The sequence below is a fragment of the Scophthalmus maximus genome, chromosome 12 (assembly GCF_022379125.1).
Source record: "Scophthalmus maximus strain ysfricsl-2021 chromosome 12, ASM2237912v1, whole genome shotgun sequence".
Classification (NCBI taxonomy): Eukaryota; Metazoa; Chordata; class Actinopteri; order Pleuronectiformes; family Scophthalmidae; genus Scophthalmus; species Scophthalmus maximus.
This window is the reverse complement of record NC_061526.1, coordinates 12,032,148-12,047,449: the sequence shown is the minus strand read 5'-3', so window position 1 is coordinate 12,047,449 and position 15,302 is coordinate 12,032,148. Positions and strand designations below refer to the sequence as shown.

At 43.2% G+C, this 15,302-nt stretch overlaps 3 protein-coding genes across 4 annotated transcripts; 2 read left to right on the top strand and 1 right to left on the bottom strand.

Annotated features, from left to right (window-relative positions):
• The first annotated feature begins 136 nt into the window (after nucleotides 1-136).
• On the top strand, nucleotides 137-4,321 carry si:ch211-214j24.10 (uncharacterized protein LOC558894 homolog). Its single transcript, XM_035646021.2, has 4 exons — nucleotides 137-291; nucleotides 2,194-2,988; nucleotides 3,105-3,137; nucleotides 3,407-4,321. Exons 1-4 carry the CDS (start codon nucleotides 276-278, stop codon nucleotides 3,454-3,456), a joined length of 894 nt encoding a protein of 297 aa, XP_035501914.1. The 5' UTR covers nucleotides 137-275; the 3' UTR covers nucleotides 3,457-4,321.
• Nucleotides 4,322-4,328: 7 nt separating this feature from the next.
• LOC118317357 (O-sialoglycoprotein endopeptidase) lies at nucleotides 4,329-11,610 on the bottom strand. 2 transcript variants are annotated; one of them, XM_035645988.2, is made up of 12 exons: nucleotides 11,458-11,610; nucleotides 10,612-10,731; nucleotides 10,374-10,493; nucleotides 9,464-9,639; nucleotides 9,239-9,334; nucleotides 9,095-9,144; nucleotides 8,873-8,951; nucleotides 8,691-8,756; nucleotides 8,005-8,095; nucleotides 7,158-7,233; nucleotides 6,544-6,642; nucleotides 4,329-5,368 (listed from the first exon to the last, which is right to left on the bottom strand). In XM_035645988.2, exons 2-12 carry the CDS (start codon nucleotides 10,724-10,726, stop codon nucleotides 5,329-5,331), a joined length of 1,008 nt encoding a protein of 335 aa, XP_035501881.1. In that variant the 5' UTR covers nucleotides 10,727-10,731; nucleotides 11,458-11,610; the 3' UTR covers nucleotides 4,329-5,328. The 2 variants fall into 2 exon arrangements, with proteins under 2 accessions (XP_035501881.1, XP_035501889.1); XM_035645996.2 differs by having other exon boundaries at nucleotides 10,612-10,728; nucleotides 11,458-11,604.
• A 160-nt stretch (nucleotides 11,611-11,770) lies between these two features.
• apex1 (APEX nuclease (multifunctional DNA repair enzyme) 1) lies at nucleotides 11,771-15,276 on the top strand. The gene is made up of 5 exons (XM_035646009.2): nucleotides 11,771-11,916; nucleotides 13,017-13,163; nucleotides 13,310-13,473; nucleotides 13,593-13,785; nucleotides 14,209-15,276. The coding sequence occupies exons 2-5, from the start codon at nucleotides 13,088-13,090 to the stop codon at nucleotides 14,721-14,723; spliced, it is 948 nt and encodes a 315-aa protein (XP_035501902.1). The 5' UTR covers nucleotides 11,771-11,916; nucleotides 13,017-13,087; the 3' UTR covers nucleotides 14,724-15,276.
• Nucleotides 15,277-15,302: the final 26 nt, after the last annotated feature.

Genomic DNA, 15,302 nt, shown 5'->3' with positions numbered 1-15,302 from the left:
TGCCCTTTGACCAGAGACAATCTATCACCTCCATTAATCACCGTTACCACGTGGCCATCACGTGGGCTATCATTATAATACAAGTTAAATATTCAACTTTCCCTCCGCGTTTCCCGCCGGACTGCTTATCTGCGAGGGACTTCCTGTTCCACCCACATTCTCGTGTCGCTTCCGGGTGGCCGCTCAAGATTCGTCCAGCGAGTTATCGTTATCTCAGCGCCGTAAACAAAAGTTACTAAACGGTTCAGCTCCCGCGACACATTTACCGAAAAGAGATGCATATCAAAACAGGTAAGTTTGTGCAACTTTTGTGACACGTTCGACGGAGACTCCTCACTTTTGGAGGCGGTTTTATTTGTTGTCTTGCCACGGCGTTAGCAGCCCTTGCTAGCGATATCGATAGCAAGGGCTGCTCGCCGCTTTGAATGGGGGGGGGGGGGGGTTACGAAACTTTGACTCGAGCTAACGTGCTAACTAGCATCGTTGGATTTCTCGATGTGGTCGAAATGAAGCAATATCCCTCGACGACAGCAGTCGTCGACGGGGTGACGGGGAACTCGATGAATTCGCGTCCTGCCGCAGGAGGAATCGTCGAGCCGTCCAGTTTAATCCGCCGCGCGATGACGTCGCTAATTTCAAGTTTGCTAACGCCGGCGCCGGCTGCCAGCCGCGCCGACACCGGAGCACGCCGACCGGGGGAGAACGCAGTTGAGTTGCTCCGCCGCTCCGGAGACCGTGAAATGTGAGCGGCCGAGGTCTGCTTCTCGAAATGTCCGTCACTGCGTGGCGACGGGTGTCGTTGAGCTGGCCAGCCGCCCCGCCTCAACCGCTCGTGTGACTCGTCGCGCCGAGGAGCGGGGACGCCGTTGCCCCCCACACACCGGTGACCCCACAAACCAGCCGGTGGGGAGGCTCACCCTCGTCTTTCAAGTAGCTATTAAAACCAAACTGAGTGAAACTGTCCAGTGAATACGGTTGATTGATTAAATACGTCCTTCCCCTTTCATGACGCATTATGTGACACTCCGATTGTTATATAACTGATTCAAGATTGTTAACACGGGAAATATATGGAGACAGATATGTGTACTTACTGGTATATTCCAAAAATGCATACTCCGTATTCTGATCTAACGCCCAATACTACAGCTTTTTTGTTTTCCCATCAGGGCCCAAATGACACAGAAATTGTTCTAACAACAATTGTTCTAACAATTTCTGGTATTGCATATAATAAAAATAAAAAAATATTTGTATTGTGCCAATTTACACATGCACTATCTCAAGGTAGTGTACTGTCGAGACCCCACAATATTCCAGAGAAAACCCAACAAAAGATCTCGGACACTCATGTTTGTATATATATATATATATGTGTATATATATATATATATATATATGGCTTGCTGATATAGGGATCAGGATGTCATTTTAATTGTGAATATTTGCTCAACTGCTCAATGTCAGGTGAGAAATTGTGACATGTTCCCAACCATGGAACTTCAGTATTCATGCCGCTTGTTTTGTTTCACCTACAGTGACACAATGGGGAAAGAGAAGAAATTTGAGAAGTAGTGTATTTTTTTTGGTTCGTTAAATGTCTTAAGTGGGGTGGAGATTTGTTTAAGATTGTATGTAAGATGATGGCATAACTTTTTTTTTTTTAGCATCGCAATAGTACACACACTTGCTGCAACCATTTGAAAACTATTTAGGAGATGTTCCATAGTCTTGATTCAATATCTGGTCGCCTTGTGCTTTTCTGCACAAATGGGCAGCAACGTGGATAACCGCTGTGATGCCTGATCTCTGCTATCCGGCACCGTAAAGTCTCATGAAAATGTGACACCCACCCCCCTGTCTGTGTTTATATGAAGCAGGGCAAATGTCCTTTATGGACTAATACAAGTCAAGTTCCATTTAGTGTGAGACACCTGTTAGTTTACCCGTAGTGTCCTTATCACATGTTGTGACAACAAACTGAGAGCAGAGTGTTATTACATGAGCAGGGCCGTGATTTGCGATGGGTTTCTTTAACCCGAGCCAAAATGTTAATCTTTCTAACCTGTGATTGTTTCACACGGTAGACTAATCGGAGAACTGTTTCTGTTATGTGATGCTTATATATTTTTATTATATTCCACATATGCCAACAGCAGATATCTGACCAACATGTCAACACCTGTCTTCCAGGTACATGGGAAGCCAGCAACACTGTGTGTGAGTCCGATACCCTGTGCGATCCAGCCGTCCTTGTTTCAGCCACTAACTCCGAGCCGCACATCCGAAACCGCCGTCTGTCCCCCGGCTCAGGAAACTGCGGAGGTGGTGGGGGTGGTTGCATCTCTGGAGGTGACCAGCAGCCCCGACAGCTTTCACCCGAGGGTGACCTGATTGGACCCGTTCACACACACGGCTTCACCTACCGCAGGGAAAAAGAGCGGAAGGGTCAGCAGCACAAAGGGCGCAGCCTCCGCAGGGAAAGTCAGAAGGGAGTCAGCCGAGTGAGCGAGCGGCCACCAAAGGTTAACCAAAAGGAGAGGTGGGTGGAGGACAGTCTGTCACTGCTCAAACCCCCGCCTGCCTTCCCAGTGCAGGACAGCCCCGCAAAGCTGCAGCCCGCTGTCAGCTACGCTTCCAAGGTGAAAGCGGGCGCAGCAGGTGGCGCGCTGGAGGAGGATCGCCCCCTCATCGGTGTGCTGCTCCAGAACCAGTGGGGCCTCAGTTTCATCAGCGAGGCGAGGCCGGTCACAGAGGGCTCCGGCCCTCACCCCGTTGCCAACGCCCTCGCACCTCAGCCCACAGACGCTAAACAGTCAGAGGACCTACAGGTTGACACAGTTGTCACAGCCCAGGCCCCTGAACAAACACCAATTCCAGTCACTACCTCTGTCAACCCAAACACGCGCCCCGGAGTGGATGAGAGCAACGGGAAGCTGTTGCTAAGCTGTCGCCATCTAGTGGAGGCTTTGAACTATCACAATAGAGGTGAGCAGCACTAAGAGGAGCTTTAAATACACAGTGCTAGGCTATTTTTGTATTTGAAAATTGGCCTTTCAGTGGATTTTCTAATAATAACGATCGTCTTTTTTCCCCCTCCTCAGAATGGAATTCTATGTGTAACAGACAGAAAAAAGGTATGTTGATTTTAAGAGTTAAGTGGTCTGAAATGGGCAAGTCTCAGGAGAGTACCTCTGACATGGTACTGGTTTGATTACATTTCTTGCCATGTCTATTACAGTTGAATATTCGTGAGATTGTTTACATAAAGGCAGTCAAGTGTTATCAGCTCATTGTGAAGAGCCGGCGTGGCAGACGACCCTTATCGATTTATCGGACAAATTCACCATTGTATATTACTGGCATTTTAAATGTCCCCTTGTGACACTGTTTTTTTGTTTTCCAGATCCTAAAAGGATCGTCTGGTACAAGGACGCCCAGGAGCACCCAGCTTAGCAGTGTGAGAAACCCAAAGCAAATAAAAACACAACACACGCCTACATGCACATTAAAACATGTAAAGATGGACAACTTTTTGAGTCCCGTTCACACACACACACGCAAACATACACACAACACACTGCACTCAGGATGATGTCTTCACGCAAAGCCACACTGAGACACTTTGGACTAACTCCTCTGAGATCTTGCGGCAATGGACTTTTTTTAACGCCTTACAAAGCCTGCCTTAATTAATCAGATGTGTTTTCATTGCCTCTCATTACCATTTTTAGCTTGTATGTGTAGAGCTGTTGTTTTTCCTTTTTAAATAATCTCTGAGGAACTATAACTTAATTTTTCTTCCCCCTTTTGAAAGCTGCAGTTTTATCAAACTTTTTTTCTTTCCTCTGTTAAAGCGAGCGGTCAATCAAGCACTTTGTTTAAAAAAAAAAAAAGGAGAAGAAAAAAATAAAAAGAATAATCTGTGACCAATCCCTGTGCAAGAAACCCTCACCAGAGTGAAGGATCCACCCACGATGATGAGCAGAATGTCTCGTTACCTGCTTGAGTTGTATGGTTCACATATGCAGAGGACACCTGTATCCACGTCTTCAGTTTACAGAAGGGTGCAGTCGATGGCACAGTAGAGTTCACCCTTTACCCCCGTCAGATCTTAATGCTGTGTTCCTTTTCTTCGTTTTTATTTGGTTCCCTAGTTGGGTGAATGTTACTCATGAATCCATAAGAGATATCTCACCATGTCCAATATGTCGATTTTTTTTTTTTTTTGAAAAGAAAATTTATTGAATAAAAAAATTTACACTGGAGAAGGAGGAAATGAAAGTGAACGGTATTGCTCAATAAAAATGAATAAACTTGACACGTTCCATTGTTGTCATTTTTTCATTTGAACATACACATCACAACATCTGTAAAAAGGAAGATGCTTTCATATGGGAAAACAGCTGCACTAAGATTCTGTGATGCACAAAAACATGTCTGAATGGGGACACGGCCGAAAGGAGTAAACGTCAATTCAGCACTAGGGGAAGCAGACTTTTAACAAACATGTTTTTGTGTTTTACTTGCCCATCAAAATTGGCCAAATCATACATAATTATCAACCATGAAATTCCATGTCTATCTCTAGATCATGATGTAAAAAAGGGTACAGCCATTGACTGTAAATCTGATGTCTTAACCAAACTTTGTTTTTAGAGGTTTGTAGCTGGTCCATCCAGGGAAAGCTCAACCACTTCTACAGACCAGACTGTAGTTTAAATGCTTAATTTGTGGGTGGCAAAAACATAACTCACTAATGCTGTAAAAGCGAAGTACCCTCAACCTTTTTTTATTGGAAAAAGCCGGTGATCTTTATTTTTAATGTCAATGAAATCCATGAAAAAAAAACAACAGCTAAATGTTAAGTCTACCTCACAATACATTCTGACCTCCCTCCTGAAGATAAGGTCCCAAATATTTAACTCCCCTTTTCTAAGAGACTCAAACAGACGGGCAATGGAGCCTTTAGCTCAGACGGGGATTTTAAGTATTTGTTGGGGAATAACTAGCTGTGCATGAATTCCCGTTTGGTGTGAGTACGTATACAATTTGTCTTTTCACAAAATCCTTGTTATCAGGATGAGTTCATGGATGGGTTTGGTTGACAAGAAAAATATAAACTTAATGAGATCAACTAATATCCCCACAACATCTGGCTGTGTTCAAGGTAACATAAATGCTTCGTTTGACTTTGAGTTGCAACTCTTTAATGTCAAACGCAGCAAAGTGGACGTGTCCCTTTAGAGGACAGGTGAACGACACCCCACCTGTCACAACAGACCTTGTGCAGCAACACATTTAGCAGTGAGATGTGTGTCTCGTTCGTCAGTCTCTCCACGTCACCTCAACTTCATCTGTTCTGTACCTGCAGCAGGAGAAATGTTAATGGTCAACATGGACAGATAAAAAGGAACAACATACAGTAGCTATGATGGTTATATATAAGGGATTAGCTTCTTATCACTGGCACCGAATTACAGGATTACTCAACATGGCATTACACCTGTGACATTTTTTATGCCATACACACTATACAATGACATATTTTTGCAAAATGAATGTGCCCGCTGCTGCTTCAAGATTATGGCGTACACTCACTCACTTTCACTAGTATCACTATCAGTATTTTACAGTTTTTTATGTAATGACCGTAAACATCTGACAAAAATCAATCAAATAGGGTTTTGTGTCTATAAAAATAAAACGGACACCTAGCAAGGCAAACATAGTGAGAGCTTTTTTTGTTACTGTATGTAATTGTATGTTAATCACTAAATGGATAGTTTTGGTAGCATCACCCACACTAACCAGAAATGACTAGCACCACTTTAATGCACAATGAATATCGTCAACACACTTTAACTGTGATGAAGTAGAGTCCAACATTTGTTTCTCCACCTCTGCAGTCTCCATGTTGATAGTTATAAGCTCTCTATCTGCTTCTTACAGGGGTAGATGACTGAGGAAGGAATCTATTGTTCACATTCATCAATTAGGTGAAAAACTAATTTGTGTTATAAAATGAATTGAAATGTGTACAATCTAAGTATTGAAAATGTTTCCGTATGACAAGCATTGGAGTTTTGTTATTTTTTAAACTCAGAAAAATTAAATGCTCTCAACAAGACTGCGAGCTTTGCCACCAAGGCAAATATATTGCCTCAGTCAATAAGCACAATAGTGTGTATAAATAGATAAAATACTTTATGCAAAAGTTTGTTTTACAGTGGGGGGGTGCACGTGCTTCTGTAAAAAAGTTTTTTTTATTTTAGTTATGTGGGTCCAGGGGGATATATCATCTCCTGATGACTTTTGTTAACGGGAAACCTGAAAGCAGATTGGATTCTGTTCAATAGACTATGATTCTGTTCAATAGATATAATATGACTAAAATAAACTTATATGCGAGATCATTAAATCACAAGCAATGAGGCTTTCCAGGATTGCTCTCATTTCTAGAAGGACGCAGCTGCAGAGACTAGATACACAGAAGTGAAAAGAAGGTAGAGAGACAAAAGCAAACAGCAACGTGGAGTCTACCTTTGTGTGATCCACGAGTCTTCCAGCTCTGTCACCTGACCGGACCTGAACATCTCCCAGCCGGCTTGAGCAATCATAGCTCCGTTGTCTATGCAGAATCTTAAGGCACAAAGGGAATAGTGTGTTATCTGGACTGAATGTGGGACAAAGCGTTCCTGGGAGAATGGAATCCTTGGTTATTTTGAGGAATCTATAAGTAGATTTTAAGTATTTTTTATTAAATGAACGAAAGTAATAGCAACCTGGCAGGAGAAGAAAATAAAAAGGCCAAAGCAATGGTTTGGTGTTGGTGAATGTTTAGCATTTTTTAAATTTAGAGAGCCACAATGGACAGTGACAGTGAGCCTCTGTGACAGCACTGACACCACCCACACTATAAAGATTCAGTTAGTGGGTGTGTTGGGTCCTGATGAGTCAGCGTTTGTGTTTCAACACCTGACTATTACAAACCTCAGTACCTGATTGTGGAGCCACTTATGTTGTGCAGAGTGCATGAGAGTGTTTATAAGTTCTAGTCCAGAGGGGGGATCCAGCCTGGGTGAATCTGAAGCAAACTCTCCTGTAATGTTAATGCAAATGGGAGTGAATCTGCCGAGTGTGGTTTACTGGTTTACCGTTCGTCCGTGGCAAACAGCTTGGCTCCTCGCTCATCACACATCACCCCCATCATCTCCTGCAGACGCAGGTTACCTGCAGATTTCACAACACACGCTGGACTCAAAAGTCATAAAACACACGGAGGTTGCCGGGTGAATAAAACTAATGTGAGGCTTAAATGATTCGCCTCAATGTTATTACTGACAGGGAATGTTTTTTTAAATCAATCGTGGGACTGGCCTTTAAGGTGCAGCTGCATTCACATTTCAGATATTTAGCTAATTCTCTTATCCTGGATGAGGATACCAAGACAGGAAAATGCTCATTTACAAACACATAAGTACATTAAGGGTTTGTTTACTTTACAATAATCCTAATAGAGTGAAGTATCTATAGAGAGTTTCTGCACAGTTTGGTGCTTATCAGTAATGAAAATATTTATGGTCCTGTCTGAAAGAAATGTCTCGGAGAGGTCTTGCACAGAGGAATTATGGATAAGCATGTTCTCTTAAAAGGCCAAACAAACCTTTACGCTCCCCCGTGTGATTTCAATGCATTTCCCAACAAGAGAAAGTGAACAATACAGTAGTGTACACACAGTCTCTCAGGCTCCTCCATTGTATATTTGGTCCCGGTATGACTGATAAACTTGCAAAATGGCAGCTCCAGAAAGAAAACCTCTTTTCTGCTTTTCACACGAGTGAAATTTACTGTTGATATGTTCAGGTTACTGTGACTGTGACATTTTACTGGGAAAAACCACTGTTCCAGATAACAGACGAACCAAGGTGTATAACAGACAATGTGTATTTTTAACAGGCATTACACATTTTTCTTCTAAGCAACTTTTCCGTTGCAACTTACAGCCAACGCCCCCGACGATGAGGACCTCTTGGGAGCCGCAGTGAGCCATGGCCCTCTCCGTGATCTCCACCAGCATGGCGAACACCGTCTCCTGCAGGAAGAGCCGACTCAAATGAATATCACAATCGCAGCTGCGACCGTTGGTGGATTAAAAAACTAGTCAATCAACTGAAATGTTATCGCCAACTATTTTGATAATGGATTATCATTGTAGTCATTTTATGGAGGAAGCTTCCTGTAGAGAACTTGATCCTTTTCTTTGTCATGCATAATAGTAAACAAAATATCTTTAGGGTTTGGATTGTTGTTTGGCCAAAACAAGACAACTTAAGAGGTCACCTTTGACCTTTTCTGACATATTATAAACAAAACCAGTGACTGATTCATTGAGAAGAATTATCATTATAGTTTTTCAACCCTAATGCTGATTGTTTTGACCAAATATCTCCAAATCAAAAGAGAACAAGCTTAGGGCAGTGTTAACATTATTGTTTCAAGCCTTGTGTTATGCCCCTACGGAGTCTGAGGCGTTATATGAAAGCAGCCATGAACACCTTAACACCAATCAAAGCCTTTAAACCTCACAACTGGCTTCTACAAATCTAGATCTAAACGTCTTTTTTAAAGTCCACCATGTAGGACAGCACTACGCTAAGAGACTGATCGGGCGTGTTGATCCATCGTACCTGCAGTGAGAAACACAGGTCCTCTGCTGTACATTGACCAGAGCTGAGCATCTTATTAGCAGCTTCCTAAATAAATAAAAGTAATGTTCATGAACCAAAAGAATGATGATGTAGCATTGAACAACAGTTTCTGAATTTGCCTGAAAATAACTAGGAGGGTAAAATCATAAATCACCACTCACCTCAATGTAGGATAAAATCCCAGAGAATGAGACGTCCATCCCTTTGACAGTATATGGTAACTCCATGTACTGACTACCTCTAACAGCATGGACAAAAAGCAAAGTTAAGTAGCGTAAAAAAAAAAGTTAAGCAGACAATACATCCCCGTCGAGCTCAGTGAAGCTGCTTAGCGGCCAACAGTAGCAGATAATGTGTAACTCTATTTGTAAACCACCACTCACTTCTTGGCCATCTGCTCTATGTTGTAGCCTGGACTGGGGTCATTGGAAATCTGGGATGAGAAACAGTTCAGAATAAAAAATTGTTGACACAGATGAAGTAAAATGCAAAAAGGCAGCTATAAGGAAAACCAAAATGATATCAACCTTTATAACTCTGGCAAACCTATCCAAACAGTTGCCGACAGCAATGTCGATGGTCTCCCCAAATATTCTGTATCGCCTCTCTGAGTATGCAATGACCTGCACAGAGGAGAAATGGACAACAGCAGAATTAATAATGAATTAATAATCAATGTAATTACATCTGTGTATTGTAGTTACAGAACAGCAGTTTGTCCTCTGGAACGAGACCTGCATAAAGAGACTGACCTGTGTGTTCCCCCCACTAACATACAGCACGGTGGGGTTGTTGGCTTTGGTGATGAGTCGGCCCATCTCTATGTGTCCGATACAGTGATTGACACCGAGGAGCGGCTTCCCCCAGAGCTGCGCAACTGTACGAGCCACCAGAGCCACCGTGACCAAGGGGGCACCCATACCAGGACCTGAGAGAGAACAACGACAGGAGGACGTTTTTTTTCTTCACATTAGCGTGAAAAGGCAATTTTGTCTTTGTTTGAGGGAGAACAAACATATCATCAGTCTGTCAGTTTACAGTTTCAAAGTCAGCAAAGAGTTTTAGAGTCCTGTGATGCTGTTCCAGAGACTCTTATAGAATATCCTGGAAAGAAACGTAACCTAAAATGTAAACACCTTTGGCAGTGGAAATGTTAAACTCACTGTCCCAGGATAACATCACCCCCCCCAAATAAGTCACATTTGTCTTCTAATGTTAAAGACAAACTAAAGTTATCAGGGTGAGGCTCTAAACAAAAAGTTATGTGGGTTTGAATGGAGGTCAAAAACAAAACAGGTACAGTATAATATGATTTACAAGCCATCTATATTTATCCCTTCGATGTTACTGTGCAGTGGTTGAGAAAGGCTGTCTCGGGTTAAAATTTTGTCAGCATAACCGAGATATCACAGCTTCAGGGAAGTGTAGAACAAGCAGCATGTATACAAAAACACACCCACACCCACACATTTTTATATAGTATGTCGCACTGTTAAACTGTGGACAGCTGTATTTACTGACTGACCGAAAAACTTAACAGGAAGGTCAAAGTGCAAGCTCTGCCCCCATCCAGGGGCAAAGCAATCCTCATTCTGACGGACTTCTGACGAGTTGAATCTTTTTCTACTACATGATGACCACACAGGATCTTATGCATGTTACCTTTGGTGTACGCCACACAGTCAACGTCCGCAGGCTTCAGGCCTGCTTGTTCCAGTGCCTCCTTCAGGACAGTCAGTATGACAGCACGGTGGTGCCTGGCTGTGTCGCTCGGCATGAATCCTAACGGGTAAAATGACATTCTGTCACCTTCTCACACGGGACTGTTAAGACTTTGACATATATATACCATTGGTGAGGTGAAGGTGGCATCAGTATTGCAGCAGAAATCTTGACTCACCTTGACCAGGGGGTGTGATGTAAGTCCGTCTGGGATTGGAGAGAACTTCACCGTCCCTGATGATTCCTATACCGATCTTATTGGCACTGCCTTCAAACCCAATTACTACAGTCATGGCTCCTGGATAAAACAGAACAGAGAACATTAAAGTGAAGTGTTGATCAATGTTTTCCATCTACAGGTTGATTTGAAACCTTTCTCCTCAATAACTTGATCTCTTTAGGAAAGCCCATGACTGGAGAGGGATTAGTAACATTAAAAGTTAACTATGATTTTCCCCCCATTTTTTTTGCTCAACTTCACTGGGAAGTACAACTGTGGGTCATCAGCATAACAATACACCACCTTGTCAGTGCACTCGGATCACGTAGTATGTTTTATAATATTGTAATATTACAATGTGCGAGTGTTGTTGAGGTGCTGATTCAAACATATGATCATTTTGGAAGCTGCGTTCATTGAAGAATTGTTGAAAACGTAAAACTTGCTGTGGCATAATGTTCAACTTTGACTTTGTATCTCATCATTTTAATCTAATAATGCATACATTCTTTTTACTATCGCTGTTTCTATTTTTATAATAACCTCTTTTTTTCCCCTGGCAGAAATCGGCCCCCAGAGAAGAGTGCGATCGAAATTAAACTGTTAACTATAGTTTTAAGCGTATAACAGAGACAGTCAAACATATATTACTGTATTTGCCTACTGCCACATAGTTGGCATTTAATAAAACCAAAATAAAGCAGCCTGTATAGCTGTGTCGCTGCCATGCTAGCATTGACAACACGCTGTCTCTCTAAAGCTAGCTAATATTAACGCTGCGTCGAATGAAAAAAAAATGTGTACCTAGCTTCTCAGTTCCCTTTGGTAGTTGACACGAAGGCTAATAAGAGCCAGTTTAATTTTAAAACAACTAATTTTACGGCTACAGCTAATTTCTGCAACCAAACTCATCCATGTGAATCCCGGAGGACCCCTAACAATGTCGGCTTCGGCGCTCGCCTCACCAAAAAACCCCGCAAAAAATCGTCTTCCTCAGAAGCATGTACGGGCAACGTCGTGTGTACCCAAGCAGCTGCCGCTTTGTATTTTTCCATTTTCTTTTTTGAAATACGAAAATAAAATGTGGCGTTTTCTTTTTGTCGTTTTAATTTTGTATCAGGCATACGTTTAGGCAGCCACTTCATACAAGCAGGCGCGTGGTCACAAATCCTAGCGGTGCTTTGTGTGTGTATGTGTGTGTTTGGGGGGAGTGACTGAGAAGCGGCACTCGTCTGGTCTTTGCATCCTGTTGTGAATCTACAAGTAAGACTTATTTGCATCTCCTTTTCTCCCGCGTACGCTATTTAACCGCATTTGCATCGACAGACGGACCGGGTGTTTTGAGTCAAGTCCGCTTACTCTGGCTCACGCTCCATTGCTTCTCTGCAGGCCGTCTGCTGCAGGCTCCAGTGCTCTTTGTCACACGGGAACAGCTAGCGTTAGCCTAGCCTGCTATTAAACTTGCGTTGCGCACGGCAGATTCAAAATAAATTAAGCTGCTGCAGTTTGGTTTCGGTGGGTCTCCATGTGCGTGGTCGGGCTCTTTACAATCCAGTCCCGGTCCCAAATTCATACACAAGTTGCATTTAGTGCGGGTTTGCAGCGTTCTCCTCCACTGCAGCGACTTCCATCAAAAGTAGACGCTCTTAGTCTATCGGGTCGCTCTGGCAACAAAATTCAATTCAATTTTATTGGTAATATTACAGAGAAAACCCAACAGTTCCATGCACTTGGCGACTGTGGAGGAGGGGGAAAAAACCAACTCACTTTTAACAGGAAGACATTTCTAAGAACCGGACTCAGTTGTGGGCGGCCGTCTCACTCGACCGGTTGGGCACTTATAAAGTTAAAAACAGATTGATACATCGGTTGATATTTGCTCATTGCAGGCAATGGCACTGTTGGATAGGTTGGCTGATCAATCGGAAGAAGTTGCAGCACAGAAACATGAAGTAATGGTGTTTTCATAGTTCTTTTATTAACCAAATTAGTGGATACTCATCAAATATTTCAGATAATTATGTCAAATAAAGCCTAACCGACATATAACATTTAAGTGTGCAGACATTCAGAGTGACGCTGTGTCAGTGCCTAAAAATCATCCCACCTGTTGAATTTGAGTGAAACCACAGAACAGGGGTTTTTCATTGTTGATAGTTTATCAATATTTTTGTCGCAATTGTAAAGTCCATATATAAAATGCTACTAAATTGTTTTTTTCCCACCAAAGCCAAGGTGATATCTTGACATTGCTTTTTTTTGTCTGACCAACAGTGTGTGCAAGAAATTGTACATTCGATGATACACAACAACACTTGGATGAGTACATCACTTAAACGTCCTTGTTTTCTTCTGTTTTTCAGCGGCGCGTGTGCTGTTGTGTGTGCGTGTGGTGTGTCTGCGAAGTGTGTTTGCCATCAGAGCGAGTTCAAGTATGAAGCGAGGCAAGAAGGCAGAGGAGGTGGCTGCAGAGGAGGCGGCTGCAGATGGGGAAAGTGACACCGGCTCTGGTATTACAGCATGCGTCAATGCACATTCAAAAACATACTGTTCCCCTACATTCTGAAAATTATAAAGTTACTACGTAAACACATTTTCCAACATGCTTTTTGTCAACTAGTACATCTCTGACCTATGTCTACCTTCCGACTCACAGCTACTCCAAAGAAAACAAAGAAAGCCAAGGAGCCAGAGGCCCCGATATTGTACGAGGATCCTCCTGACAAAATGACCAGCAAAGACGGACGGGACGCTAACATGAAGATCACTTCCTGGAATGTCGACGGACTGAGGGCCTGGGTGAAAAAGAAGGGCCTGGATGTGAGTTTGCAGCGACCCCGAGAAACATGAGTTAGTTGCCAGGCTGATAGCGAGTTATGAGACAAATCTGTGAATGGGTGTGCGCTTAATTCTTCATATGTGTTTTGTTACCCTCCAAGTGGGTGCGCGAAGAGGCTCCGGATGTTTTGTGCCTGCAAGAGACCAAGTGTGCGGACAAAGACCTCCCTGCCGACATCACCTCGATGCCCGAGTACCCACACAAGTACTGGGCCGCCTCAGATGAGAAGGGGGGTTACAGCGGTGTGGCTATGCTCTGCAAGACCGAACCCCTCAAGGTGACCTATGGTATCGGTGAGTAGTGTTTTTTTGCTGTTATACCAGTCAGAACTTCAGAGATGTTACACTATGCTCATGTAGCAGACCTCCTTTATTGGTCTGTGAAATCTTGAACCTGCACTGGTGCCTATACATTATATGGCATGAAATGTTTTATGAATTTAAGATTATTGAGTGGAATTGTTTCTGGATTTTAGTTTTTGAATTTGGATTGTTTGTGTTCAGATGTTTGGAAATTCAAATTTATATTGGAATAGTAAAACATTTGCGGGGAAAAAAAACGCACAGAAGGTTAAGCTGTGCAGTGATTCAACCTTTCTTAATTAGTCTACATTTCCATTTTGAACACAATTAAAGCTACAAAATAAATGACCAAACTGAAAACATCTTTGAATCCGTCTTAGGTTGTCAAGTAAACCACCTCTGTTAATATTCCAGGCAAAGAGGAGCACGACAAGGAAGGCCGCGTCATCACTGCAGAGTTCCCCAGCTTCTACCTGGTGACCGCCTACGTGCCAAATTCCGGCAGAGGCCTTGTGCGCCTAGATTACCGCAAAACCTGGGACGAGGACTTCAGGTCGTACCTGAGCGAGCTCGACATGCAAAAGCCCCTGGTGCTGTGCGGTGACCTCAACGTTGCACACCAGGAGATCGACCTGAAGAACGCCAAGGGGAACAAGAAAAATGCGGGCTTCACCCCCGAGGAGCGCGAGGGCTTCAGCCAGCTGCTGGAGGCCGGTTTCACCGACAGCTTCCGCGAGCTCTACCCCGAGCAGGCCAACGCCTACAGCTTCTGGACCTACATGATGAACTCCCGCGCAAAGAATGTGGGCTGGAGGCTCGATTACTTCGTGCTGTCGTCCTCCCTGCTGCCGGGCCTGTGCGACAGCAAGATCCGCAACCAGGCGTTGGGAAGCGACCACTGCCCCATCACTCTGCACATCACCGTGTAGGCAGTAGGTCACTGCGTAGCCTATGCTGGCACCGTTTTCTGTTACTTCTGTTCTGACTTGGCACAAACTATCCTGTGTGCGGTGTTGAGAGTGAAGCAACACCTGCTCGGGCAGGGAAGTTGAAATTTCTTACCGGTGAAGTACTGCAGGAACCTAGACGTTAACTTTTGTCTTTTTCACGAGTTTCATAAAATTATTTTACAACACAATACGTAATTCCCATTTGTCTTTTCTGTTATTGGAATTTGTCAGTAAACCCAGTGATTTACATCTGAATTCATCATTGGAATTAAAAGTTAAAATACAACACCAAATACCTAACATGTCCAAGCTGATTTTCAACAATGACTGTAAAACTCTGTGTAGCTTCTGTTTGTACTGCTTCTGATCTGAGACACAAGCACATTTATTTAGTTTGAAAATAAACTACCGCTGTTGAGAGAACATGCATTTCGCTGTAGCACAAATCATTTTAAGCTTCCTTTCCAAACCAGTGTAACGTTTTCCGTTGTAAAACTTGGCCCACCTCTCAATAAAGAAAGAACTTATGTAGGACCTTCTTCTGTTCATTCTAATAGT